Consider the following 26,778-nt stretch of genomic DNA (forward strand, 5'->3'; position numbering starts at 1 on the left):
GCTTCAGGGCGCAGGCGCGGGGAGGGGGTGGGGGAGGAGGGAGAGCGGCGAGTAAGATGGAAGATGAGGAGGTCGCTGAGAGCTGGGAGGAGGCGGCAGACAGCGGGGTAAGGAGGAGCCGCCGCCGCGGGGCAGGGCCGGGCGGGACCTGGCGTGAGGGAAGCCTCCGGGGAGCGGGCCTGGGGATGGTTCTCCCCAAGGAAGGGCCCCACACGCCGGGCCGGGCGTGGAGGAGAGGCCCCCGGTCCTTGAGCGCCGTGAAGGCCTCTTAAAGGGGCCGCGTTCCATTTCTCCCTCCACTTTCGCCCGGTGCGCTTCCCTACATCCCCCCCGACGTGTGCGTCACCCGGGGCGCCCCACCCGCCATCCAGGGCCTCTTTGCGTGGCCCCCGCGCCCGCTAGCTCTTCCCGGGACTCTCTGGCCCTTCCTCTCCTGTCGCCGCCCACCCCCCCTCCCGAGTCACCATTTTAAAGTTCATGTGCTCTGATGAGGAGCGACACCCGGTGGGGGGGGGGGGCGGAGGCTGCGCTGACCTGGGCGGCGTGCCCGGCTCCGGAGAAGAGCAGCGGAGGGCAGGAGGGGAAATTGAGTCGTCTCTGGTCCCCTCCACTCTGTGCTAAAATCCCCCATTGCTTTGCGCCTTCCGCCACGGTGGGCGAGTCTGGGGTTTTTTTTCTTTTTCAGTTTTACTCTGAGAGCCCGTTGCAGGCGGGTCTCCCGGGGACCCCGCCAGAACAACCGAAAGCCCGGTGGGCAGCCCCTCTCCCCGGGGACCCACCCAGCGATCTGAGCCCGGGGCGAAGGTCTTGGAGAGTACTTGCCCGGATCCGGGGGGTGGGGGGGGGGAGGGGTGCGATTTGTAAAGTAGCCGCATTCCTGGGAGAGGAGGGGGGAAATGGACCCTTCGACTTTGCTTTTGGAGTTTTTGTTTGACTCTAGAAGCTGTAGGGAAATAGTTTATCCCAAGCTGAAACAGCCGGAGCCAACCAATCCTGTTAGGTTTGTGATTCATTTGGGTCTTTTCAGAGTTTGTGGTTCAGTGGTGACCCTTGTGAAGATGCGGAGATAGCCTTTTGGCCTCCCGGCGTTCGTGTCTGTTCAGTGTTGGCTCAAGTGACCTCCACCTTCAAGGTTTATGTGTTGGGAGTGGGGCGCGGAGAGCTGAGTGTACTAGGGTAGAACAGGAGTTTTGTTTTTATTTATTTATTTATTTTCCCCCAAGCGCCTTTGAGGGTGCTCATCAGAGCTGGAAGAGGCGGAGAAATTGACCCGGCTGCAGAGGGGATCTCTGCGGGAATGTTGAAACTTGGCTTCGCTCGTAGTCTTTTCCCGTGGTTCAGCATTTCTTTCATGGTGTTTCTGTTTTTCCGCTTAGCATAATTAAGAATTTGAAGGATTAGTTCGTTCAGAAGGTATTTGATACAGTTCTTATGTGCTGACCATCTTTCTTGGATTTTTACTTGAGTAAGGAGAGCGATTGAAAGATTTTGTAGAGAGCAACAGGTGTCTGAGTGTTTATTCAGCAAACATTTTTTGAGTGTCTCTATGTGCTGGACAGTGTGTGTAGCAGTGACTTTGTGCTATAGAATGCAAAATTTCCGGGTACAGGCATTTATTACCTACCACTAATATGAGTGCAGCATTCAGACATGCTTCATGTACACCCTTCTGCAAAAAAAAAAAAAAAGAAAAAAGAAAAAAGAAAAAAAGCCTGGCCTGTAATTTGAATGTGGCTCAAATGATAAGTTTCTTGAGCATCTTGACATTGCTTTGTTTTTTCTGACCTGTTTACAAGAGACATGAAAACATAAAATCAATAATAACATAAAAACAAAAATCAATGCAGAAATTCAGAAAATCAATTCAGAAATCTGTGGATTACTTGTGTGTTTCAGAACAGATAAGGATCAGCTAGCCCAGTCCCACATTTTAAAGCTGAATGAATCCCAGGGATGTAGGATTTAACTTAGATCTTTCTGATGTTTGTCCACTACGCTTTTGACTATATGTTAGTAAAACCCTTTAGAAGTGCCTGGTACAGAGATGGAACCCAAACCTTGCCTTGTTGACATAGGAGCAAAATGCAGGTTCCTTCAGTATCTTTTATGTAACTGAACCACTGAAATAATCTGTAGTTATTGCCCTTTTATAACCAAGGAAACTGAAGTTTAGAGAATAACCTGTCTTGCGCAAGGTCGCACGGATTGGATAGTAAGTAGGGAGCTGGGTTTTGACACCAAAGCCTGTCTGACTCCAAGGCAGAGTGCATTCTGTAGCATTTTGCTGTCTCCCTTCCTGGGACCTGTGGAAGACTTGGGAGTTGGGCATTACCTTTATTTTTTCATATGTTTGCTTTCGGCTTGTATTTGAAGGCTTTCTTGAATTTGATTCCCTCTTTGAATTTCACAAACGGTTTTGTAAATGTGCACCTTTGAAGGAAGGGTGCCAGAGATGGAATGATGTGCTGTGTCCACGTCACTGGGAAACCAACTGATTGTACGTGTCTTTCAGATGTAGCCAGTTGCATATGTAAAAGTTATCCTTTCTAACATTCAAGTGATCCTTTCTAACAACTGAAACTTGGTAATGAGTGTTACGCACTCACCCTTCCAAAAAAACAATCTGGATGGTGAGAAGACTAGTAAATGGGGGTTCACAAATTTTTTAAGTGAACACGCAGTCTTTATATAATCTGGAGGTAGTTCTGATCCTTCAAAATAGAGGCTTTTGGGTGATCCCTGCCCTCGGCACCACGAAAAAATTTTGATGTCATACTGGAGGTTTTGTTTTTTAATGTTTATTTATTTTGAGAGAGACCGCACCTGCCTGTGTTGGGGGTGGAGGACAGGCGCAGAGAGAGAGAGAATCCCAGGCAGGCTCCTGCTATCATCACAGAGCCCACTGCAGGACTCAGTCTCATCGTGAGGTCATGACCTGAGCCAAAATCAAGAGTCAGATGCTTAACCGACTGAACCACCTAGGTGCCCCTGGAATTTCTTACGTGTCAGTACATCTGAGATCGTTTTTTTTCTTGCATATTTTCAAAATACTCAATATTGAGTCGTATTGTGTCATTCTGGGGAAGACTCCAAATTGAGAAATACTCCAAATTTTCTGTAAATTGGCTGCCTTTTGCTGTTAGTTAATGTGGTGGACACTGACCTGATATAGAACTATTCCTTTCCTGTTTCCTCCCAAAGAGTCACATTGCCAATCAAAGGACAATTCAAGGAATATAACTTACATCCCACTAAGGAAATGCTTCTTTAAAAATATACTGCCTTTGGGAGAAATGAAAATGTAAATTGAGTTAATTTTGATTCAAACTCTAAATTCTGTCCTTTGTTTTAAGCACATTTCAAGGGACAAATAGAGCATTTTGTAATTGGAAGACATCTTTGTGCGCCAAAAAAAAAAAAAAAAAAAAAAATCAGATCAACAGTTTGCTCAGTTTCTGACAGTTTCAAGCTTTATATATTCACATGTTTAGGGAAAAAACAAACAAACAAAAAAAGGCATAACCTTGTCCATCTTGTTGGTAATGGGCTAACCTGATCCTAGGGGAAGACAGATGGCACATAAATGGAATTGGACTGGTAGCTATGATGCTTTGGCAGCCTCTCTGATTTCTTTGCATCTAAAGTTGCCTTTTGTCCTTTGCCAAAGGCAAGTCATGTAACTAATTGGAAGAAAATGTATCTTAAGTTAAAGGACGACTAGTCCCTCTTCTGGACTAAGAATTCAAATTTATGTTTACTTTCTACCCTCACTGAACCTCTAAACATTACCCCATCAGCAATGCTGGTTGCCATATAAGTCTATAAGAAAGTGTCAGTAAACTCCAGATACCTACTGTGTATCAGGCACTGGGCACAGGCCAGTGGAGGAGTCAGATGGGTAAAGCAGCGCTTTTCTTTAGAAGAGGCATAGATGGGGTACGATAGCTGGGATCAGAGACAGTCTTGTAGAAAGAAGGTGATGTTTCAGACTACTTGAATTAAGCTGTAGAAAGTCTGGGAGGGGTGGGTAGAGTGTAGGGCCAATGTGGATGTGTATAGGCAGCAAGAGAAGAATGTGCCGCATTGGGAGAGCTACAAATACTTCCTTCTGGCTGTGGGGTAAGGGTTTGGCAGGGCCGAATGGAAAGAGACGAGGCCAGAGAGGTATGCAGGGGCCAGATGGGGAAGGGCCTCGTTGTATTTGGTTCTGGGGAGCTTGGACTTTGTCCTTACAGCACAAGAGAGCTTTGAAGGCTTAATTTTTTTTTTAAAGCAGAGTAGTGGCATATTTGTTTATTTACTTATTTTGAGACAGAGCGTGCGTGTGAGCGCTCACATGGGGGAGGGGTAAAGACAGAGGGGGAGAGAGAATCCCAATCAGGCCCCATGCAGTCAGCACAGAGCCTAACATGGGGCTTGATCCCGCGAACCAGAAGATCATGACTTGAGCCCAAGTCAACAGTCGGATGTTTAACCAACTGAGCCATCCAGGCATCCCTGGCATAGATTTTAATTGAAGAGATAAGAACTTTGATTTACTTCTTGTGTGTGTGTGCACGCAAAAAGGTGATTTTATTAAAGCATGGGGACAGGACCCGTGGGCAGAAAGAGCTGCCTGATTTACGTCTTATTCTTTAGAGAAGAGGCCATTCTCCCTCCTGGAGCATGGCTTGCACCTTACTTTGGGGTCCTTAGCGCTTCCTGTAACTGCTGTCATTATGGAATATTTACCGTAGCTGTGGGTAGTGGGCAGATAACAGTTATTTCAGGGCTACCTGGTGCTGATTTCTTTGTCATTATAGTAAAGAAGGCATTTAAAATTTGTGGTATTGGAAAGTACAAATCCAGGTGTCCCATGCCTGTGAAGGAGCCATTTCTTTTTTTTTTTTTTTTTTTTATTTTTGAGACAGAGACAGAGCATGAACGGGGGAGGGTCAGAGAGAGAGGGAGACACAGAATCCGAAACAGGCTACCCGCTCTGAGCGGTCAGCACAGAGCCCGATGCGGGGCTCGAACTCACGGACCGCAAGATCATGACCTGAGCCGAAGTCGGCCGCCCAACCGACTGAGCCACCCAGGCGCCCCTGAAGGAGCCATTTCTAGGCTGTTCCAGTTCTTTCTGGGAAGATTGGGTCTTAAGGATTGTGATATGCTCAGAGCAGCCTTCTATAAAGCATTTGGCCGGTTGAGACATGATCATGCTGAGCAGTCTGTCCTTGTGATTCTGGAAACAGGTCTGTTTCGTTATGGTTTCAAAGAAACCGTCATGCGCTTTTCACTAGTAACCCCTCTGCTCCTTTCATTGAGGCTGCTTGGGGGGTCTGTTCCCAGCATGCTCTAGGTGTTTGAGACCGCTGCCATGGTTGCTGTGGGCTGGAGATGCAGTCACAGGCCTACTTGCTTTAACTTCTACAACAGGAGAGAACTTAGTGTATGTCTGTAAAGCTTTTGGTAAATCCCTGCAAGAGAAAAGGCACTGTTGTCTAGATCTGATGACTCAGATGTATTCTTGGGGCTACATCTTTCTTTCCAGTTTCCACCCTTACACTGCAGTGGCTTCCCCACAGGTAATGTCCATTTCTGGCTGTATCAGGTAGAAGCCTTCACCAAGGAGTGGGGTGTTCTTTCCTGCACACTTGCCCCACAGGAATAGAAATTATTTTCTGTCAGGACAGTTACTGACTTGGTTTCCTAGGAGAAGACTGAGTTTAGCTACTTACGTTTGCGGCCAAAATACAGAATGAAATGTGTGTGTGTGTGTGTGTGTGTGTGTGTGTGTGTGTGTGTGTGTGTGTAGTAGTAACCATAGAGATTTCTCTTGCTGAAGGGTTTTTAACTGGTAGCCTCTACCAAGCATCCTTCTCTGTAATGTTGAGCTCCACGCAGGATGTTTGATGGGAAGACAGAGGTGAAAACCCACCACCGCAGAAATTAGCAACAAATCCTGACCTCAGTCTTTATGTAGATAAAAAATCTTATCCCTAAGGTTAAAACATTTCAAGATGTCCCTCCCAGTAAGTCATCCCCTCCCTGCACCCAAAACTCTTTCCCTTATAAAATGAACACAGGAAATTACAGTCATTCCTTCCTAAAAGAAATAACATGTACGGTTGAAATTGCATTCTTCAGGGTTGTGATCCTTAGACTGTTCGAACTCGAGTCTGGAGAGGTCAAGGTTGTCCTCACTCTCCCTGGACCTTGAGAGCCAAATTCCCAGCCCTTATGCTCTGGCATTTGGCATGTTCTTGGCCCAATACGAGCATTTGTGACCCTCCAGCTCTCAGTGCTGTTTTTGCCACCCAGTTGCACATCTCATTGGTGAGTGGGCTCTGCCCGTAAGCCCACACAGACTCCCAAATCCCGCTGGCCCCTTTTGGAAGGACTTCTTAGATAGCGTCTTAAGGGCTCACTACAGGCTTTGTGGAGCGCATTTTCACATTCATTATCCCAGTCAGTCTCCGTGACCTGGTGACGCGTAGGTGTTTTTATTCCTAGTGTCCGGGAGAGGAAGTCACTTGGTCGGTCTCAGCTCAGCTACTGGCATCCTGAGCCCACACTCTTAGGGACCTTTTTGGACTGTTTGTTTACCTTTGCTTTTCAGCAGATAATTAACCAGTTAACTGCTTTAGGATGTTTAGTTGCTACTTCCTTTGAAGATTGTTATTTGTTTCACCTGGGATTGACCTTCTGCCTCTGTAGTCTGATGATGAGTTGATAAATTTCTTGTCTCTGAGAAACTTGAATTTGGTTCCCAAGAGCCAAAAGGACACAGTTGCCGTCAGTTGTTGTTTTAAATTTAAAACAAAACAAAACAAAACTTTTTAAACTTTAATTTTATTTTTAAAGATTTATTTATTTTTGAGAGAGTGCAAGCGGGCAAGGGGCAGAAAGAAGGGGTGGTACAGGAGATCCAAAGCAGGCTGTGTGTCGACAGCATCGAGCCCAATGCGGGGCTTGAACCCACAAGCCACGACATCATGACCTGAGCTGAAGTCAGACGCTCAGCCGACTGAGCCACCCAGGTGCCCCTAAAATTCTGAGTAGCTTCCACACCCAATGTGGGTCTCAAACTCCTGACCCCAAGATTAAGAGGCTCATGCTCCACTGACTGAGCCAGGCAGGCACCCCTGCTGTCGATGTAACACTAAAAACAGTGACTGCAAATGACATGCTCGTTGAAATCTTGATCATAATTGGGAAGTAACATCTGTCCAAGTGAAAAGAGATAATATAAATATCTTTTGCTCAGATCTCTTGAGAAGATTTAACCACTCTGCTTGCTGTCTTAAGGATCCCTGTATCTGTAGTTGCAGACTGGCGGCTCTTGGGTATTCAGCCTATGTACTTTCGCGGGGTGCACGCTTCGTTTATATATTGAATTTGAATGCTTTTCCCTGGGCCTTGGTTGTTCTCCTGTCCTCTGTAGTCCCCACTTTATGTATTGTGCGACCTGTTGTGATCCTTCCTGCTTACTTTATTGGCTCGACCTGGAGGCATTGTGTTTGCTGCCCCTGCTTAGTGCCATGATTCTAAGCAGCCTTTGATGACAGGGCCCTTGGGCCTTTGGATGAAACTTCCTGGTGGTGTAGGGAGGAGGTAAGAATGACTTTGTTCCATCCCCCAGTGTCCAAATGCATTGTATTTCCTCCTGGGAGAGGAGCCTTGCTGTCTTTATAAAAGGAGGAAAGAGCAGGTCACTTCTGCCAGTTAGTGACCCATTTCCTCCGTCCATGGCAGTAACAGAAGTCCGAAGTCTAGGCTGACTCTTGAGGTGCCTGCCAGGTCTGGTTTTGGGCAGATCACTGCCTACCTTTCTCTCAACTTCCTTTTCCTCTTTTGTCACCTGGGGCTAATAAAATCCCCCTTGCCTGGCAGTGAGGGTTAAATGGAGCACACAGGCGGATGTTGGAGTAGCGAGTACGGTGGTCGTGAGCGTGAGGGCATTCCCCAGCCACTCCAGTAGAGTCTCTGCCTGGTTACAGTGGCAGGTTCCTAAGACTGGCTGAGAGGTCTCTTTCTTGCTCCCCCTGAGAACTAATACACAGTTTTCTTTGAATTGTAAGGGAAAGGCAAAAACAAGCGTAGAGAAAGGGGAGCCCCGTTAGATTCTGCCCATTGTTTTATTCCAGGGACAGGGCTCGCCGCCCTACTCCCCCTCCTGCCCGTTCTGCGCTTTTAAGCTAAAGGGTTGTATGGATTCCCTCCCCCATGGAGACTCTTTGAAGAGGCACTGGAAGCAGAAGGAAACAGTGTCTCAAGATTGCAGTTCTCAGTTTCCGAGGCCCTCCATCCTGGGATACGTCTATATCACCAGACTCGTTCTGCACCGAAGAATTGTTTCCTTTAGGGGACTTCTTCGCAGACTTAAGGTCTGGACTTTGTTGTGGTCTGCCACTGCTGTAGCCCCTCCTTAGAACCCCTCAGCTTGCACTGGCCTGGCCTGGGGTGCAGAGCAGGCAGGGTGGTATTCCCTGTCTGCCTTTATCCTCCCTTCGTAGTTCCTGTGGCCACCCGCTAGCCACTCCTGAACGTTTTTGCTTCCTCCTCTTGACGTTTAGGATTCAGTTTTGTCACTTACAAGTCGAGTGGCCTTAGGCAAGTCATTTAACCACTGAGCATGCAGCACGGCTGTTGTATGTCCCATGGATTATGGTGAGGGTGAGGTGGTGAAGGGAGGGCCAGAGACTTCCTTACACACACCTGCAGCAGGTGCTTGGAGTGTGCTGCCACCACCACTACTGCTGACAAATGCGTGTGACAGCCTCAGCTCTTACTGGGAACACAGGTAGTGTTGCTGTGTTCAGACCCAGATAGACATAGTTCAGATTCTGGCTCCCCTCCGTACTGTTGTGGAACCATGGTCAAAGTACATAACCTCTCAGAATTGGTTTCTAAATCATTTGTGAAATGCGGCTATCTTTCTCTCTCTTTTAATGTTTTTAAACAAATTTTTTTTAACATTTTACTTATTTTTGAGACCGAGAACAAGTGGGGGAGGGGCAGAGAGAGAGGGAGACACAGGATCCGAAGCAGGCTCCAGTCTCTGAGCTGTCAGCACAGAGCCTGACGTGGGGCTCGAACTCACTGTGAGATCATGACCTGAAGTCAGACACTTAACCGACTGAGCCACCCAGGCGCCCCTCTTTTAATGTTTACTTTTGAAAGAGGGGATGCAAGCAAGGGAGGGGAAGAGAGAGGGGGACAGAGGATCCAAAGCAGGCTCCAAGCTGAGACCACAGAGCCTGATGCAGGGCTCGAACTCACTACCCGCAAGATCATGACCTGAGCTGAAACCAGATGCTTAACTGACTACTGAGCCACCCAGGCACCCCAAAATGGGGCTGTATCTCTAGAATCCCTGTTTCACAGGATGGTTCATAATTCATGTGTTGGGTACTGTTTTAGGAGCTATGGACAACTGTAGTGAAAGAACTTTCTTCTCCTAAAACCTGCTTTCTAGTGGAGAAAAATGGACAGTAAACAATGTTTTATATACACACCCAATGAAGAAAAACAAGAGAGATAAAGAACGTAGAAAATGACTGGCAGAGGTGCCATTGTGTGTGGGGAGTGCAGGGGCAGGAAGGTCAGAGAAGGCCTCAGTAAAGATAGGCAGAGAGACCTGAAGGGAGTGAGAAAGCAAGTGTGCAGAAGAAGCTGGTGGAAATGCATTCCAGGTAGAGGGAACGGCAAGTGCAAAGGTCCTGAGGCTGGAGCATGCTTGTTTTATTTGAGGAACAGCGTGGCCCAGAGGTAGCAGGGAGCCGGATCCCGTAGAGGCTAGTAGGCTGTGGTGGGTATTACCTTGAAATAGGAAGCCATGTGAGGGTTTTGAGCAGAGGCTGACTTGGTTTTCAAAAGGATTATTCATTCTGGTTGTTACGTGTAAAATAAACTGTAAGGGCAAGAGTGGGAACACAGACTGAAGATGCCATTTCAGCTGTCCTTTCGAGGGCTGTGGTAATTTGGACCAGGGAGGTCACAGTAGCAGAAGCGTTGAGAAAATTCGGGATCTGTTTTGCAAGTAGAACCGACGTGGGGGATGAAAGACATCAGAGCTGAAGCGGGGTGAGGAGAGGGAGTGTGGGAGGAGCAGCCTTGGGTGAGGGAATGAAGTCAAGAGTTTGGTTTGGGGCCTGGGGAGTTTAGGTCCCTTGTGAAATCGGAGTGGGGGTGGTGAGTCGGCAGCCGTACACCCACTGATGTGTGGAAGGCCGTGGAACCAGATGACATCGCCAAATCAGCCAGCGGAGTCACAGAGGAGGGGAGGTGCAGACTCTCCAACCTCGGGGCCCTGGAGAGGAAGAGGAGCCTGTCCTGTACAGGGGACGTTGACTGTGGGCATGAGAGGAGCTACCAGGGAGCTGGCGGGGGACCGGCAGGCTGGGATGGACAGTACTCTGAGGAGGGAGCAGCGAGCAGTGTTGGACGCTGCTGAGAGGCTGAGTGAAGTGAAGGTGTGGAATTGACCGTTGAGGTCATTGCTGACTCCGGCGGCAAGTTTCAGCAGGATGGGGGGGTGTAGAGAGCAAGATTGATGAAGTTGTGAGTGTCACTTAGAGCAGGGCCTGGGCTGAACGTTGGGCACTGGGCGAGTGCTGGTTGCTGGCACACCAAAATGACAGGACCCGCCACAGTAGGATATGCACATGAGTAAACGGCATGCCCCTTGCCTCTTGGGTCCCTAAGGTGCTCAGTTGCTAGTTGCTGAATTTTTTTTTTAAACGTTTATTCATTTTTGAGAGACAGAGAGACAGAGCATGAGCAGGGAAGGGGCAGAGAGAGGGAGACACAGAATCCGAAGCAGGCTCCAGGCTCTGAGCTGTCAGCACAGAGCCCGACCCGGGACTCGAACTCACAAACTGTGAGATCCTGACCTGAGCCGAAGTCAGACGCTCAATGGACTGAGCCACCCAGGCGCCCCAGCTAGTTGCTGAAATATTAAATGTATAACAGATACATCTTATTCTAAGATTGTATCTCAAGCAGTGTTGTCTAAGCGAAGTACCATGTTAGCCACGCGTGTGATTTAAAACTTCCCCAAAGCCACATTTAAAAAGTATAAGGAAACAGGTGGAATGGACTTTAATATTTTTTTAAGTTTTATTAAGTAATCTCTATACACCCAGCATAGGTCTTGAACTCACAACCCTGAGATCAAGAGTCGCATGCTCTACCAACTAAGTCAGCCAGGCACTCTGGCTCAAATTCAGTAATTTGAATATTTAAATTAAAAAATTTTTAATGTTTATTTTATTTCTGAGAGAGAGAGAGAGAGAGACAGAGCGAGCACGAGCAGGGGAGGGGCAGAGAGAGAGGGAGACACAGAGCCCAACCTGGTGCTGGAACCCAGAAACTGCAAGTTCATGACCTGAAGTCGGACGCTCAACCAACTGAGCCACCCAGGCGCCCCTGAATATTTTAAATGGAATGCAGCATACCCCAAATAGTATCACGGTCAGCACATAATCAATATTGAAAATATGTTAATGAGCTGTTTTACACTTTTTTTTTTTTTGGTCATAAGTCTGGGAAGTCTGCTGTGCATTCGGCATTTACAGCACATCTCAGTTGAGACTGACCACGTGTGAAATGCTCACCAGCCACGTGTGGCAGTGGCCACTGGACCGGGTGGCGTGGCTGGAAAATGTGCCCAAAGGATTTCCTCTTCCTGGGCAGGTGCAGAGAGCTCCTGAAAGCCTTGAGAACTTGGGAAGGAAAGTGGGAAGTGGCTTCCCTTCCAAGCAAGTGAGAATTGTTTTGTCTCTGCAGCATATCCTCCCCACCCCCCCAAGCCCTTCATGGTTTTCTGGAGCCCCTGGTTTCTTCAAATTTGTACCTTGCTGGTCCTGGAAAGTGTAGCTGGCTTTCGGCAGCATCTTTTCAAGTTGCATGGATACCAGCTAATAAAGACCTTTGCTGAATGCAGCTCAAGTAATATCCAGTGGATTTCAGTTGAAGTTATCTCTTATTTGGGGTCCCTTTTTTTCCCCATTTTCCTTTCCCTCTATTCATGTTTTCATCCTCTTTCTCCCCAGTGTTTCTGTGCCTCTCTCTTTTTCTTGAAAGTCTGTTCTTTAGGTCTCTGCCATTTTCTCTGACTCCTAACAGGTTCACCACCTCCCCATTTCTCTCTCCACAATGCTGTCTGTACAGCTAGCACAGCGACTGTGGTTCCCTACCAGTCTTCTCCCTCCTGGCTGGGCTCTCCTCTTCAGCAGAGGTTGCCTTATCTCTGGGCATCCGGCATCTGGCACGTCTCCTACCTTACAGTCAATTTGCCACAAAATGCTTGCCTCCAACTTTTTTCTTTTTCTTTTTCTTTTCTTTTTCTTTTTTTTGTCACAGTGAAGCAAAAGGACAATGGCTTTTGAGATACATTAACAAAGTGTAGACTTCCTTACAGAGGGAATTTTAAAACTATCCTGTGCCCCCACAGTGACCCATTTAATGTGGAATGTTTTCCTTGCTGTGGGAGTAGCAGAGAAGGGAGGAGTGTTCTGTGTTCCTTCAAACAGACTAACCTGTCTGTATTAAAAAAGGGCAACTGATGAAGTCATGGCCCGGATGTCTGGTCTCTCAACTTCTGAACTCTGCCTTTTTCAAGATTTTACTTTTTTTTCTCAAGATTTTACTTTTAAGTAATCTCTGCACCCAACTTGAGGCTCAAACCCACAACCCCAAGATAAGAGTCGCATGCCCCACTGGCTGAGCCAACCAGCAAACAGCTTTTTTTTTTTGACTTAATCAATCATGTTTGCCCAGGAGTTGAGTTAGTGTTTTGAACCTGACTATGTTCCTGAATGAAACATCGCTGTAGAATCAAACCTGGAGTGGTAAGACATTGGGGGCTTCTCTCCCTGGGTTAGCCAGGGTCAGTAGATGAAGCACTGTCCACTGCCACAGCACTGACGTAGAGAAACAAGGCAGGGGCTGAAACAGAGAGTTAACAGAGTTGGTGTGAAGGTGGTTTGGAAAAGTGTGTGGATCGCACGCCTGGACTTGAAATGGCCAGCGGTGTGCTCCAAAAGTACACCCCGTTTTATCTGATAGTGTTAAACCAGATTTTGCTGTCTGTGACTGTGAATTCTTGTGTTTCCCTCCTAAGTGAAATTGAGGCTCTCCCAGGAATAGGCAGAATCCCATCCAGATGCGTGTTCCGGAGACACAGGTGCCTTGCTGGGGACACAGAAGGCCCTGTAGCCAGGGGAGTGGGTGCTGAGGTCCTGCCCAAGACTTCCGGAGACCAGGCCCAGCCTGGCACTGTCGTCCGTGCTGGGAGCTCAGGGCCACACATGTTGGAACGAGGCCTGCCTTCTTCCCAGCATCTTCTCTGCGTTTTGCTGAAACGGTGTCATTATGTTCGTCAGGATCTGTCAGGCTCCAGTTCTGAGAGAAACCCTGTACCCAGGGCTCAGTCTCTTCTTAGATTTCCCCCAGTGTCTGTGGACGTGTGCTCCCCAACGTGGGATAGCGGGACACGACCAGACAAGCCTGTGGGACACAGTGGTTCACAGAGAGCCTGAGGAGACAATCAGAAAATGTCATCTTCTGAAATGGAAACTGACAAAGAGAAGCAAATCATCTGAGAAAAGTCACTTAAATAGTAACTTTGGGTGATAAAAAGAGGTTATGTCCTAACTCAGGGCCAGGAACCTCCATTTAATACAAGGTTTCTTGAATTCTTAGAAGTTGTGTTCGTCGCACTGGTGAGCAAGGATTCTGGTTATCAGAGGAGGGGGTGCAGTAGAGGAGCAGGATAATCAGCGTCTTTGGCACTGAGTTGGGGGGAGGCTGGGGAGTGGACAGCAGCAGGTCAGGCACCAGAAAGGGCGGGGCACAGTGTAGCAGAGGATTTGGGTTTGTTTGCTGTCTATTGTGAGTTTGGCTAGTTTGTTTTCATTTATTTTGGGGAGAGTGTGCGCTCAAGCGGGGGAGGGGCAGAGAGGGGTGCAGAGGATCCAAAGCGGGCTCTGCACTGAAAGCAGTGAGCCTGATGTGGGGTTCAGACCCAAAAACCATGAGATCATGGCCTGAGCCAAAGTCGGATACTTCGCTGACTGAGCCACCCAGGTGCCCGGAGAGAGAGAGAGAATCTTAAGCACAGAGCCCGTTGTGGAGCTCGATCTCATGACCCTGGGATCATGACCTGAGCAAAAATCAACAGTCAGACGCTCAACCCACTGAGCCACCCAAGCACCCCAAGTTTGGCTAGTTTGAATCAGTCCCCCAGGGCTTCATCCATCACCCCTAGGTAAACTGATAAAGTCTGTTTCTTGAATATTCAGGTCTGAGAGTATGGCTGTGATGATGATGAACTTGAACTTGCTGTAATTTGCCCCAAGGCCCAGAGTAGCCTGTTTATTTCTCTCCTTTGCCTTTCTTCCACTTCGCTCCCCTTCTCACCTTTCTTTTTTTTCCTTTCTCATTCCCCTCTCAGTGCCACAGCAGTGAATCTGTCATTGTAACCTGCCTCGCCTTGCACATTCGTCCCGATCCTCGTGTCTCCTTTGTTCCTTTTGAAAGAGGTGGCTGCGTAACAGATTAGGCTGAGGTGTCCCTTCTCTGCTCTTCCCTTCATATGCCTCTGTTCCCCAGCTTTCTGGGGGTGAGGGGCTCACAAGTGTAAGCGTTCCAAGGTTAAGGGCATCAGCAGCCATTGAGGCTGTGCTTTTTCCCTCAGGTGAGTCGAATTTGCAGGTGTTGTGTCTGATTCATTCACCTGTGGCCGTGGCCTCTCCTTTGCCTCCCACAAAGGACCAGTGCCGTCCACAACTACCTTGCTCCCCACTGTGGTTCTTCACGACCTCCTGCCTCCACTCCTTTCCTTCTGGTTTTGCTCGTTCTCTCGGACCAAGAAGGGTTTACCTCATTTTTGTAGAGATGTAGCCCCACAGGGCAAGTGATACCTGTGTTTAGTAATAGCAAACCATTTTTGTTTTTTGTTTGTTTTTTTACATTTATTTATTTTGAGAGAGGGAGAGAGAATCCCAAGCAAGTTCCATGCTGCCGGCACAGAGTCCGACGCAGGGCTCAATCCCACAAACCGTGAGATCGTGACCTCATGGTCATGAGCCGAGATCAAGAGTCAGGCACTTAACCGACTGAGCCATCCAGGTGCCCCTGCAACAGCAGACCTTTTGCTTAGGATTTTGACCCAAAGAGGAGACCCCTTGCCACCCCCCCCTACCCCCCGCCCCACCATCAGAACACAGCATGTTGTCTTCTGGAGTCTACTCAGTGCTACTTGGCAAAAAATAGCCAGGAAAAGTCATGGGAAATCAAGCTTTTCTTAGCACCTCACCTCTGGTATGCTTATGCTCTAACACTTGCCTTGTGTCCTGGTGACCCCTCATGGCTCCGAGAAGTCATAGAGTGATAAGCTTATGTATGGGTTTCTTTCACTACCTGTGGAGGTTGAGCCTCTAACACAGAAGCCTTGACTTTGGGCCAGAGTTCTGTTCGTCCTCATGAAAAGAGAAGGTGCCCTTAGGTGATAAGGTTTCTTGTTGGGTCCACATCCAGATGCTTCCTCACACAGCATCCTGGGGCCTTTGAATTCCACTGGGCTGTTGCATCTTTGGAGAAGACAAGCATTCTCCTTGCAGCGCACCCGGTAGGAAAGTTTTGGCTTGGTGCAGCTCTTCAGAGCACGAGACTGAGAGCAGATCCCTTGCAAGGCCTTGTCCAAAAAGAGAATGGACTGACTCATGATACCTGGATAGACTCCAGAGGGAGTTGCAGTGCCCTCTCCGTTTGCGGGCAGGGCACTCCCTCTTAGCGGGGCCAGCTCTGGGCACACTGGTGTCCAGCTGGCCATCTGGACGTAGTCAGGATCAGCTTTCTACCGAAGCTGTTGGGATTTATATCCCATTCTCTAATCCGATGGAAGAATTCGTCCTCAGCTCTGATAAGCCATCCTGCCTGATGTGATGGAGCTTGAAGGGAGTGTTAGTTATTGGAGTGCCGGAGAGCAGTGTGGAATTCAGGGGAGATGAGGAAGAGAAGACCAGCATCCAATGGCTTTACCATCTCCAGGGATTCAAGCGCTTGTGGGGTTGTAGCAGCATCAGGCAGGGCCCCAAAAGGCCTTAGGTGTTGGGCTGCCTCTACGATTTACTACTTTGTGACGTTGAGTATGTTAACTTAACCTCCCTGAGCCACATCACCTTCATCTGACAGAACAGGATAAAAGCTCTTTTGTCCATCAAACCAGGGATGTGTGACCGGAAATGAGTGTTTGGGGGAAGCATCTTGACAATCCTAAAGTATTATATTGACATAGGTCATTATTTCTAAAATTTTTTTTAATGTTTTTATTTATTTTTGAGACAGAGACAGAGCACGAGCAGGGGAGGGGCAGAGAGAGAGGGAGACACAGACTCCGAAGCAGGCTCCAGGCTCCAAGCTGTCCGCACAGAGCCCCAGGCGGGGCTCAAACTCACAAATAGTGAGATCGTGACCTGAGCCGGAGTCGGATGCCCAACCGACTGACCCAACCAGGCGCCCCAGACGTAGGTCATTATTTCTAAAGCCAGTAGCTTATATTACATGCCAGGGATGCTGGTTACATTCTAATTTGGGGACAGAGGCCCATTTACTCATACATGGTCCATACGTAATGCCCTCTTGAAGGGCTTTTCTCTACCCAGGCTCCCATTTGCTGGGCATGGGCAGATTCTGTCTTCCCGGAGGCCGTAGGGAAAAAAAGGAAGCAGTTTGTTTTCCTGAGAGTCTCCTGGATGGGACCTCTCAGATTCAACTAAAGTAATGTGTATTCATTTTACCACAGTTAAAAAAAAAAAAAAAAAAAAAAAGACTCCTGTGTTAGGCTCCTTTGCCTATATGCCTTACTTGGCCCTCATCATAATATGAAAGTGAGAGTTCATGTAATAAAGTTTAAAAATGTAGAGCTTTCCCATGAAAATCTTGAGTTTGGTCTTGCTCTGGCCCTGTAAGCCAAGGCTCTGCTGCCTGGACTGTGGAGGCATTTGGTTCGGACCTTGTCTGAAGGCCTCTAAATCCCACAGATGTTAAACCTTGCATTTATGATGGAGACACTTGAGTAGGAAGTGTCATTTTCAGATTGGAGCAAAATGTTAACACTGTGGAGTTTTAAAACTGTGAGTTACGTGAAGAAGGCCTTGAAAAGTCCTTAAAGGGTAATAGACATCAGGCTAATGTGAGACATAGTATTTACTCAGGTTATAACACTGGTATTCATTAAAAAAAAAATTAGAACAATTAATTCTGACACAGACTATGCTGTGGGCGTGGATTCTCTCTGCGTGTCTGTTAGTTCACAGGCCGTTCTCCCAATCTCCGTGTCCCTTTTCCATTCAGTCATTAGAGTTGTTGAGTGCCAGCCTGGGTTCTAAGCTTGAGTGAGTTTTCCATCTAGTGGCTTCCTAGCCCCTCCAGGGAGTTGAGGGGATCCTTACACTTGGGGTATGTCATAAAAACAAAAACATATAAACACAGCTCAGCACCTATCAGAATGAACGTCCGTGTCAAACTGGATTGAAATATGGCTTTGTATGGTTAGTCCAGCTTCACAGTGTTTATGAGAAGGAGACAAAAGTAAGAGCGTGGAAAGATGAGAAGGAAAATAGGGAAACGTTCCAGGGAATACTAACCAAAAGAAAACTTGGCATGGCTTTATTGATATTAAATAATGGATTTTTTAAAAATTGATCTTTTATTTTTATTTTTAATTTTATTTTTAATTTTTTAAAATTTACATCCAAATTAGTTAGCATATAGTGCAACTATGATTTCAGGAGTAGATTGATTCCTTAGTGGCCCTTACCCATTTAGCCCACCCCCCCCCTCCCGTAACCCTCAGTTTGTTCTCCGTGTTTATGAGTTTAAATAATAGATTTTAAAGCAAAGAAGATCATTTCATAATAACAAATGGGACAAGTTACTAGAAGATAATCTTTGATTTTTTTTTCCGGAGTCGATACATGTAGCAAATCAGCAAGAATTTAGAAGTTCTGAACATTATAGTTAACTAGCTTGAACCGTACCCATCAACTGTAGAATATAGCCCTTTTCAGGACATGGGGAACATTCCTGAAAACTGGCTACGCACTGGGCCCTGGGGTGGATCTCAGTGCATTTCAGAGACTTGACTGGCAGTTAAGGCAGTGATTCTTAACATTTTGCAAGTTAACAACAACTTTGAAAATCCTGCGTACCCTATAAGTCAAGATTCTCAACCTCAGCACTACTGACATTTGGGGCTAGGCAGTTTTTTGCTGTGGGAGCTGTTCTGTGCATTGTACCATTTTAGCAGCACGGCATCCTGGACTCTACCGACTGGGTGCCAGTAGCACGTCCCCTCTAGTATTGGGGGTGGGGGGGATGCGTCTCCAGACATTGCTAAATTGTCTTGTGGTGGGCAGAACCACCCCTGGTTGAGAACCACTCTGATAATAAGTCTTTTTTTCAGAGAGAGAACCTAATTGTTTCATACGGTTTTTTCCTTCTTCAGTAGCTGAATGGTGCTGTCCTCACTGAGGACAGCTGAGTGGGATGTTTGTAAGAAAAAGCAGTGGGACAGCCAAGGGGCCTGAAGGTTTGGTGCTTGCTCTGTGCACAGCTCCCCTGTCCAGTGTACAGACCCTTGTGCATGAGGGCGTGGAGGCATCAGAGTTCCTGGCCCTGAGGGCTCACTGCTGTCCAGTGTCCCAGACGGGAGACTTCTGTTTTGTTCTGGGCCTTTGGCTAGGTGCTAGTCACAGAGTTCAAGTCCATACGGGAGGGTGGGGGGGGAAGGCTATACATTTGTGATACATGTGATTATGAAGGAATGTAGAAGAGGGAGAGCTTATGTCTGAGAAGCAGGTGATTAACTGTACGGGACCAGAGAAGACTTTACCAAGGAGAGGCAGACATCAGGCTGGGTGTCGCAGGAGAAATGGAAGTTGGCAAAGGGAAGGTGGATCAGCGTGCGGGGTTCTGGGGGTTGGTAACAGCTCAGTTTCACAGTGATGTAAAACAGGAACAGAAGATAAAGGAAGGTGTGGGTGAGGCGTGCTTAGGAACTTGGACTTGATCTGACAAGCGGTCTAGGGGGTTTTAATGGGGAAACAACCAGATTTGTGTTTACAAAGTTGATTTGAGTGGCTCTGTGAAGGACAGATTGGAGGCTAGGAGACTAGTTGGAAGCTATACAAAGAACCCAGCTGCATGATGAGGTCTAGAACCATCACCGTGGCCATGGGGATGGAGGGAGACGAACCCTCAGGGAGTCAGTTCCCGAGCCCCAGAGTCTAGTAAAGGGAGGTCTGCATCCGTTACCTCAAAGGAAACAGTAATGTCCCTGGTCAGAGGACACCATCCTTAGCTCTGAAAATAAAGACATAAGTTTTTATCTAAGAGAGATTTTTTTCCACTTTTTATATACATTTTTTTCCTCTAGGAAATAGACAGACGGTTGGAAAAAAAACTGAAGATCACACAAAAGGAGAGGTAAGGCTGCTGTCTGGTCTGAGGGCTCATGCTCTGCCGTGTGAGAGCTGGGCAGTCAGTGGTATTGTCCAGGTGGCCATTAGGTTTAGCAGGGCAGGCTCCCGGGCAGGCTTCTGAGCGTGTCCCTCAAGGACATGGTGGTTTGAGGCTTTGAGAGTAAGGCTGGAGTGTCGCATCTGCCTTCTGACTTCGTGGGTACCCTGTGTGAGGTGGTCTGGTAGAAAGTGGGGAGGTGGTGAGTCAGAAAACTTAGGTTTTAGGCCTGGCTGTGTTCCAGTTGCTCTGAGGTTTGGGACAAGTTGTTTTGCCCTCTGGACACCAGTTTCTTTCTCTGTAACATAACGAGATTGGGCAGATGATTTCTCTGGGCCCTCTGTGACGTGGTGGCTAAGGGCACTGTGGGGGTATTCTGGAAGAAAAGATGCTCAGAAATTCTCGAAGACTTTTTAAGGATACCCCACCCCCACCCCTACCCCCACCCCCCGACAGGGGAGAAGGTGGGTTTCAGAGCAGGTGAAATTGACCTCAGCAGTCTGACTTTGGGCTTAGGTAACCTGTTGGCTTCCCACAGGGACTAGCGACAGGGAGGAGGAGGAGGGGACCTCTCTGGACTTATCATTCCCCAGGGGACGCCGGGGTGCCCTGCCTGCCTGCTAGTTTCCTGGCTTCCTGCCTCTTTGATCAGATTGCTGGCTCCTTGTCTGTCTGCTCGTCTCAGCAGCTGCACTGAAGTCTGGTTACAGTCCCCTTGCCACAGTCCTGTCCCCCCCCCCCCGGACCTCCCTTAGCGGCAGCTGAGTTCACCAGCCCCTTCCCCTCCTGACAACCGTGGCTCTAAAAACAGGCCCCCTGCAGGCTGTTTGGTTCTGAAGAGAAGCTAGTTGGCTGCTCTGGGGAGGGTCTTTGTGGCTACTGAGAGGTGGTCACTCCTGCCCGGATCCCTTTTTTCTCTTGTGGCTTTCGTTTCTTTCCCTCTCCTGTGTTGTTTTCCACCTCTCCTTGTGGACTCGTTGCCTGATGTGCACACCCAACAGCCTTGGACAGTGCTTCTCCTCTGAGCAATGTCAAGCACTGTCTCTGGGATCGTCCTTCGCCCCAGCCCCGCCGTGTCCAGGATACCAGAGAGCCCGGGTGAGGGAGGTGTCTCTGCTCAGAACCTCTTCTGGAGAGATGACCCAGTTGTCTGGTGTAGCTGGTCTCTGGGAGGCACAGGTCACTTACCAGAAGGCTGAGGCAGTTTGGTAAATCCTATCCTGATGCCAGGCAGGGACGGTGGAGTGGGCTCCTTTGTAGTGTTTGACTGGTGTGAGCACATGTGGAAGGCTGTGGCTGGAGCGAACACTTTGCTGACCCCTAAGCTAAGGGCTCCTGCTACGCCAGCCTGTTACACTCTGCTCTGTGTGTAGGGAAGTCGGGATTTTAACTGACATCATTGGATTCTGGGCACGAAATGTTTTGCCACAGGGGCAAACAGTGGTTGGTGCGACTGTGAACCCGGGTGTAGAAGTCCCAGAATGAGATGGTGCTCCCGCCCCATTTGCCTGGGGTGAGGTCTGAGGAGCAGGCCTGAGGACGACGTGAGCTTGTGGCAAGGTTGCTCTTTTGAGACGCCCAGGAGTGAGAGTTCTGCTGTCTGGTCTGAGGCCAGAGAACAACGGGTAGAATTAGGAGGAGGGAGGGGAAGGTGATGGGGGTGGTTGAGGGACGTGGATGGGGCCTCCGAAGTCAGGGGTAGGACTTGTGAAGCTCTGTTTGCTCTTTGTCAGCAGGAAATCCAAATCTCCTCCCAAAGTGCCCATTGTGATTCAGGACGATAGCCTTCCCACGGGGCCCCCTCCACAGATCCGCATCCTCAAGAGGCCCACCAGCAACGGTGTGGTCAGCAGCCCCAACTCCACCAGCAGGCCAGCCCTTCCTGTCAAGTCCCTAGCACAGCGGGAGGCAGAGTACGCCGAGGCCCGGAAGCGGATCCTGGGCAGTGCCAGCCCCGAGGAGGAACAGGAAAAACCCATCCTCGACAGGTGAGTGTAGCTGGCAGGGCTGACCATCGACCACTCTGCCCGACCACCTTACAGGGGAGAAGGGGGGGCGGCCTGGCTGCACGTGGAGGAATGAGAAGCAGGCACAATTGGGGCTGGAACCAGGGCGGCTCCAGCTGCCGGCCCTGGCTTGGTGGGCAAGTTCAGTGTCTGCTGCGTTGGCTCAGGACCGCAAGCTTTGAGGCTGTGGTTTGCTGGCGGGCTGCCTCTGCAGGCACCGGGGGGCGGTGTGGCATGGAGGTTAAAGGCATGGACTTTGGGTCAGAATCTGCCATTTCCTTCCACTTAGGGCTGCCTGACCTCTCTGTCCCCTCATAGCCTAACGTATGGGGGGAATGGGATGACACAGTACCTGCCCCGTCAACTCGTTGTACAAGTAAATGAGCGTGGCATTCTGAGAACCTCACCTCGCACAGTGGATGGCGCCCCGTGAAGTGCTTAGATGTTATCTTCTGGGTCTCAGAATAGCTCTTTGTAATGTTTTATGGATTTTCTGAATCCTTTTTCGTCCCTGGCACTTTTTTCTTTGCAGTCCTAGAGGTTGCATTATGTAAACGTGTCACCTCTTGCTAAAGCTAAAGCAGTATTTGTTAAAATAGCCTCTTTCTTGGGGCGCCTGGGTGGCTCAGTCGGTTGGGCGTCCAACTTCGGCTCAGGTCACGATCTCGCGGTCCGTGAGTTCGAGCCCCACGTCGGGCTCTGTGCTGACAGCTCAGAGCCTGGAGCCTGTTTCAGATTCTGTGTCTCCCTCTCTCTGACCCTCCCCCGTTCATGCTCTGTCTCTCTCTGTCTCGAAAATAAATAAACGTTGGGGCGCCTGGGTGGCGCAGTCGGTTAAGCGTCCGACTTCAGCCAGGTCACGATCTCGCGGTCCGTGAGTTCGAGCCCCGCGTCGGGCTCTGGGCTGATGGCTCAGAGCCTGGAGCCTGTTTCCGATTCTGTGTCTCCCTCTCTCTCTGCCCCTCCCCCGTTCATGCTCTGTCTCTCTCTGTCCCAAAAATAAATAAATGTTGAAAAAAAAATTTTTTAAAAAGAAAATAAACGTAAAAAAATTTTTTTTTTAAATAGCCTCTTTCCGACTTTGGGAGGCCTCCTCGGGCTAGCTGTTCTGGGGCTTGCACCTTCTTCCCATCCCTCCATTAGTTTGATAGACTTTTCTTCTCTAAGCCTTCACTTGGCAGAGTAGAAAAAGTCTGTTCCCTTTTAGTCTTCTGTGTCAATAGGAGTCCACCATTAACCTCCTAATTTGGAGAGAAGCAAGAGGCCAGCAGTGGCTGATGCTGGATCCCTCTGCTGAGCTCTTGCTTTGGGGGCTTCACCTTTGCTCGATACTCTGACAAGTCTGTGCCACACGATTCTGTGGGGGCTGAGCAGCCTGAGGTCACTGCCTCTGGACAAGATGGGCCCTTGAGCGCTCCCCTTGCCCTCTAGATTCGGGGAAGAAGCGCCGTTAGCACTCAAGGTGAATGTGCACCACCTGCTCCACCTACCCACGGGGGCTTCCCAGCTTGGAACAAGGCTCCCTGAGTCCACGTGTCAGAGAGGCGAGGTCAGGGAGCCAGAGTTGGCTGATAGCCACTTTGGCCTCTGCCCCAGCTGCAGTTTTAAGATTTGGTTTTAAGATTTGGGGACGTCTTTGGGGCGCCTGGGTGGCTCAGTCGGTTAAGCATCCGACTTCAGCTCAAGTCATGATCTCGCAGTTCGTGGGTCCGAGCCCCGCGTCGGGCTCTGTGCTGACTGCTCAGAGCCTGGGGTCTGCTTCGGATTCTGTGTCTCCCTCTCTCTCTGCCCCTCCCCGTTCACACTCTGTCTGAATAATAAATAAACGTTAAAAAAGTTAAAAAAAAAAAAAAAAGAAAAAAGATTTGGGGACCTCTTTGATGTCCTTTTTCAGGCCTCCCTCTGATCTTCTTCCCTCCAGGCCAACCAGGATCTCCCAACCCGAGGACAGCAGGCAGCCCAATAATGTGATCAGACAGCCTTTGGGTCCAGATGGGTCACAAGGCTTCAAACAACGCAGATAAATGCGTGCAGGAAAGGATGCTGCCGCTGCCGCCGTCACCGCCTCTTGGGTCGTCCGCCACGGGTCGCACTGCCGTGGCAGACAGCTGGACTTGAGCAGAGGGAACGACCTGACTTACTTGCACTGTGATCCCCTTTGCTCCGCCCACTGTGACCTTGAACCCCATGCACTGTGACCTCCCTCCTTCCCCCCCCTTCCCACTGTGATTGGCACGTCTATAAGGGCTGTCCCAAGTCAATGGAAAGGGAAAGGGTGGGGGTTAGGGGAGGGTTGGGGGGACCCGCAAAGGACTCAGTAGAGAGTCAGACAGTGCCACTTGGCCACTTGGGGTAAAGCCAGTGCCAGCAATAACAGTTTATCATGCTCATTAATTTTGGGATTTCAAAACACAGATGAGAACTCCCGCCACCCACCCCCAAGTGCATGTCTTTCATCACTTAAAAGCAAGTTCCATTTGAAAATATCCTTTCTTTTTTTTTTTTTTTTTTCTCCTTCCTATTTTTTGTTTGTTTATACAAATCTCTGATTTGCAAGAAAAAGTGCATGGGAGGGGTTTTAGCAGTTTAATGAATTTTTAATTGAGAAAGGGTAGTTTGGTAGTCTACTTAAAAATGTTTCTGGGAAATTCACTAGAAACATTAACCAATAGGTTTTTGGTGAGCTTAGCTTCTGTATTCCTACTGCCGCCCAGAAAAGGGGCAGGGCTCTGCAGCCCCCAGGACAGATGAGCACCCCATGCCTATACCTCCCTCCCCCAGCTGAGTCCCAGGGGCATCTTGGCCCTATCTGAGACTGGGCTAGCTCTACAGGCTCAGAGAGCCTGGGGGAGGGTGCTAACCCCACCTCTAGTATTCTGGGAGTTAGGGAAAGTGAACAGACTTCCCCTTCCCATACCCCTCAGGGCGGTTCCCTGCCAGCCAGGCTTGCTCCTTCTAGAAGGGAGCAGGGACTGAGATTGCACTCCGAGCTCAGAAGTAAGGGGTGTGAGACTTGCTCGGTGTTTGGCTGTTAGCACAAGGAGAGCCAGGAGAGAGTGGCTCCAGGACTTTGCGCCTCCTGCCTAGTGTGCTCGGAAGGTGGAGAGATCTTCCCACTCCGGAGGGTCTGTGAGCACCGTCTCTGCGGATGGCACCAGCTCAGTAACCGTTCCTGGTACATTTCCTTTGTGAAATCACTACCTTGGGAGCAGACCATTCTGAATACATTTGGGAAAAGGCAAGCTGTGCATTGCAAAGATTGGTGATGACAGACTAGTTTCCCATAAACCCAGGCGACCCTTCACCCATTTTTCCGGAGCGGGGGCTTGGAATGAAGTCAGTTTCCCCCCTCTGTCCCTGGAGCCTAGAGATTTGCTTTGGCCCTTTAAGGTGGAAGAGGCTAAGAGGGCACTGCCCAGAGCAGCTGTGTGTGTGTACAATCTGGGTCCTCTCAGGCTTTCTGGTCTCTTCCGTTGCACTGCGCCTTATCCCTCAGCCAGCCGGATGGCCTCCCCGCTCAGTGGATGAGTTTTGGAGTGGGCGGTATGACGTTTTGTGATTAGGGCAGCTTGTGGTGGCCAAGGTGGCAAGCACGGTTTTGCAGGCTCACTCCGCCTTTGGTTCACCTGGCTCTCAGCCCTGCCCTGTGGGAATGTAGGCCGGGCCCAGCAAGCCCGCTGCACCTCCCGCTTAGGAAGGGCCGGCTGCCAGTCGAAGCAGCAGCTGGTCCATAGCACAGCCTTATAACCAACCGTGAGAAGCCAGGAAATTGTCCGCGAGCAGAGCTGGAACAGAACTTCAGTCATGGAGAACCCACAGGGCCTTGGGTTGTGCCCACGGGCCGTTCTGAGGAGGGATTCCCTCCGGGAGTGGGCAAGGGAGAAAGTTGGCTGCTGTCTCTGTAGTTCCCCTGCCCTGACCGAGTTTCCTCATTCTAGATGTATAGTGTCCGTCCCTCATGTAATAGTGGTTTCTGGCCCAAGATGAGACCGTCCTTTCAGTTGGAGACGGGCACAGAGGTAGGCCAGGTGGCACGGCCAGGAGTGCCGATGCGCAGCCGTCGGGACCACCTGTTCTTGCCCACCCCTCCCCTAGTGGGAGCCAATGGGAAGGCTGGCTGATGGGCATCTGTGGATTGACGATGGAGTAGGGACGGGTGTTCCCACCTCCCTCTGGCCAAAGATGCGGCTCTGCCCGCTGTGTACCTGCCACCAGCCACCAGCGGTCGTACCCTTGGCTTCCCAGATGGAGAGGTGGCAGGCAAGATTTTAAAAAGAAAGAAAAAAGTGAAAATGAACTGTATTGTGTTGGGGGGAGGCGGGAGGGGAGATGGGAGAATGGTTTGGATTTTGTGTGTGGGTTGTTTTTGTTTTTTTTTGTTTTGTTTTTTTGTTTTTGTTTTTTTGGTAGTTGTCTGTAACTTTCCTTAAGTGCTTTTTTTTTTTTTTTTTTTTTTTTAAAGTAAGCTGCAGGCTTTGGCTTGGAAAACCCCAGGGGGATGGGGGGGCAGAAACCTGAGGCTGCTGCCCCTTTATCTGCCTTCATGGTACTGTCCCCTTCCCCCAGCTCCTCCCTGACCCCGTGAGCCAGGCCTCAGACCTTCCAGCTAACCGCTTCCCATGAGCCACTATTCTGATGTCAGCCTATAACCAAAGGAGCTGGGGGTCCGGGCCTGGTGACCAACCCTTCTCAGCCCACTCAATCAGGGTGCTCCCCACCTGCAGGCAGGAGGCAACACCCTATCTGCTACCATCAGCCCCTTCCAGAGCCCACTGCCCCGCCCTGCCCTGTCCAGCCCAGCCATACCCTGCTCTGCCCCATGTGGGGATGCTCTGCTCAGGGATGGGCCGGCAGGGCTGCCCCAGCCTCCCTGGTAAGCAGAGACTCTGGAAACCTCTGGGGTCCTGTTTTCTGGCCGTGTGATCCCAGGGGTGCACATGGGCCCCTTGGGTGTCTGAACAGAAGGGCATGGGAGGAAGGGCCGCACCCCTGCAGTCCTGCTCTGCTGGTCTAGCGGGCAGCTGCCTACCCCACCCCACCCCGCACCGCGGGCTCCTGAGTCGGCAGATTAAGCATTTTATAAATTGTATTTTAAATACATGTTTTAAACTTGTCAGAGCCTTGTCCTCATTTCAGTCCCTGGCCTCCTAACCTCTTGCTGTGCCTGCCTGTTTAACTGCTGGGGGAGCTGCCCCTGCTCAGTCCCAGGGAGGAGCTCACTCTTGGTTAGAGAAGTAGGCCTGGGGTGGCATGTGGGTTGGGG

The 26,778-nt window shown here is 49.5% G+C and overlaps 1 protein-coding gene across 2 annotated transcripts; it reads left to right on the forward strand.

Moving 5' to 3' along the window:
* SZRD1 (SUZ RNA binding domain containing 1) lies at positions 1-26,631 on the forward strand. Of its 2 annotated transcripts, none has more exons than XM_023258188.2 (4): positions 1-107; positions 19,427-19,476; positions 21,243-21,497; positions 23,437-26,631. In XM_023258188.2, the coding sequence occupies exons 1-4, from the start codon at positions 57-59 to the stop codon at positions 23,537-23,539; spliced, it is 459 nt and encodes a 152-aa protein (XP_023113956.1). In that variant the 5' UTR covers positions 1-56; the 3' UTR covers positions 23,540-26,631. The 2 variants fall into 2 exon arrangements, with proteins under 2 accessions (XP_023113956.1, XP_023113957.1); XM_023258189.2 differs by having other exon boundaries at positions 2-107; positions 21,246-21,497.
* The last annotated feature ends 147 nt before the right edge of the window (positions 26,632-26,778 follow it).

The sequence above is a fragment of the Felis catus genome, chromosome C1 (genome assembly GCF_018350175.1).
Source record: "Felis catus isolate Fca126 chromosome C1, F.catus_Fca126_mat1.0, whole genome shotgun sequence".
Classification (NCBI taxonomy): Eukaryota; Metazoa; Chordata; class Mammalia; order Carnivora; family Felidae; genus Felis; species Felis catus.

Excerpts from the sequence above, each read along its gene's own strand:
- SZRD1 (XM_023258188.2), top strand. The coding sequence starts at position 57 with ATGGAAGATGAGGAGGTCGCTGAGAGCTGGGAGGAGGCGGCAGACAGC. Across the intron at positions 108-19,426 it reads AGGAGGCGGCAGACAGCGGG|GAAATAGACAGACGGTTGGA; the intron begins GTAAGGAGGAGC and ends TTTTTCCTCTAG. Across the intron at positions 21,498-23,436 it reads GAAAAACCCATCCTCGACAG|GCCAACCAGGATCTCCCAAC; the intron begins GTGAGTGTAGCT and ends TCTTCCCTCCAG.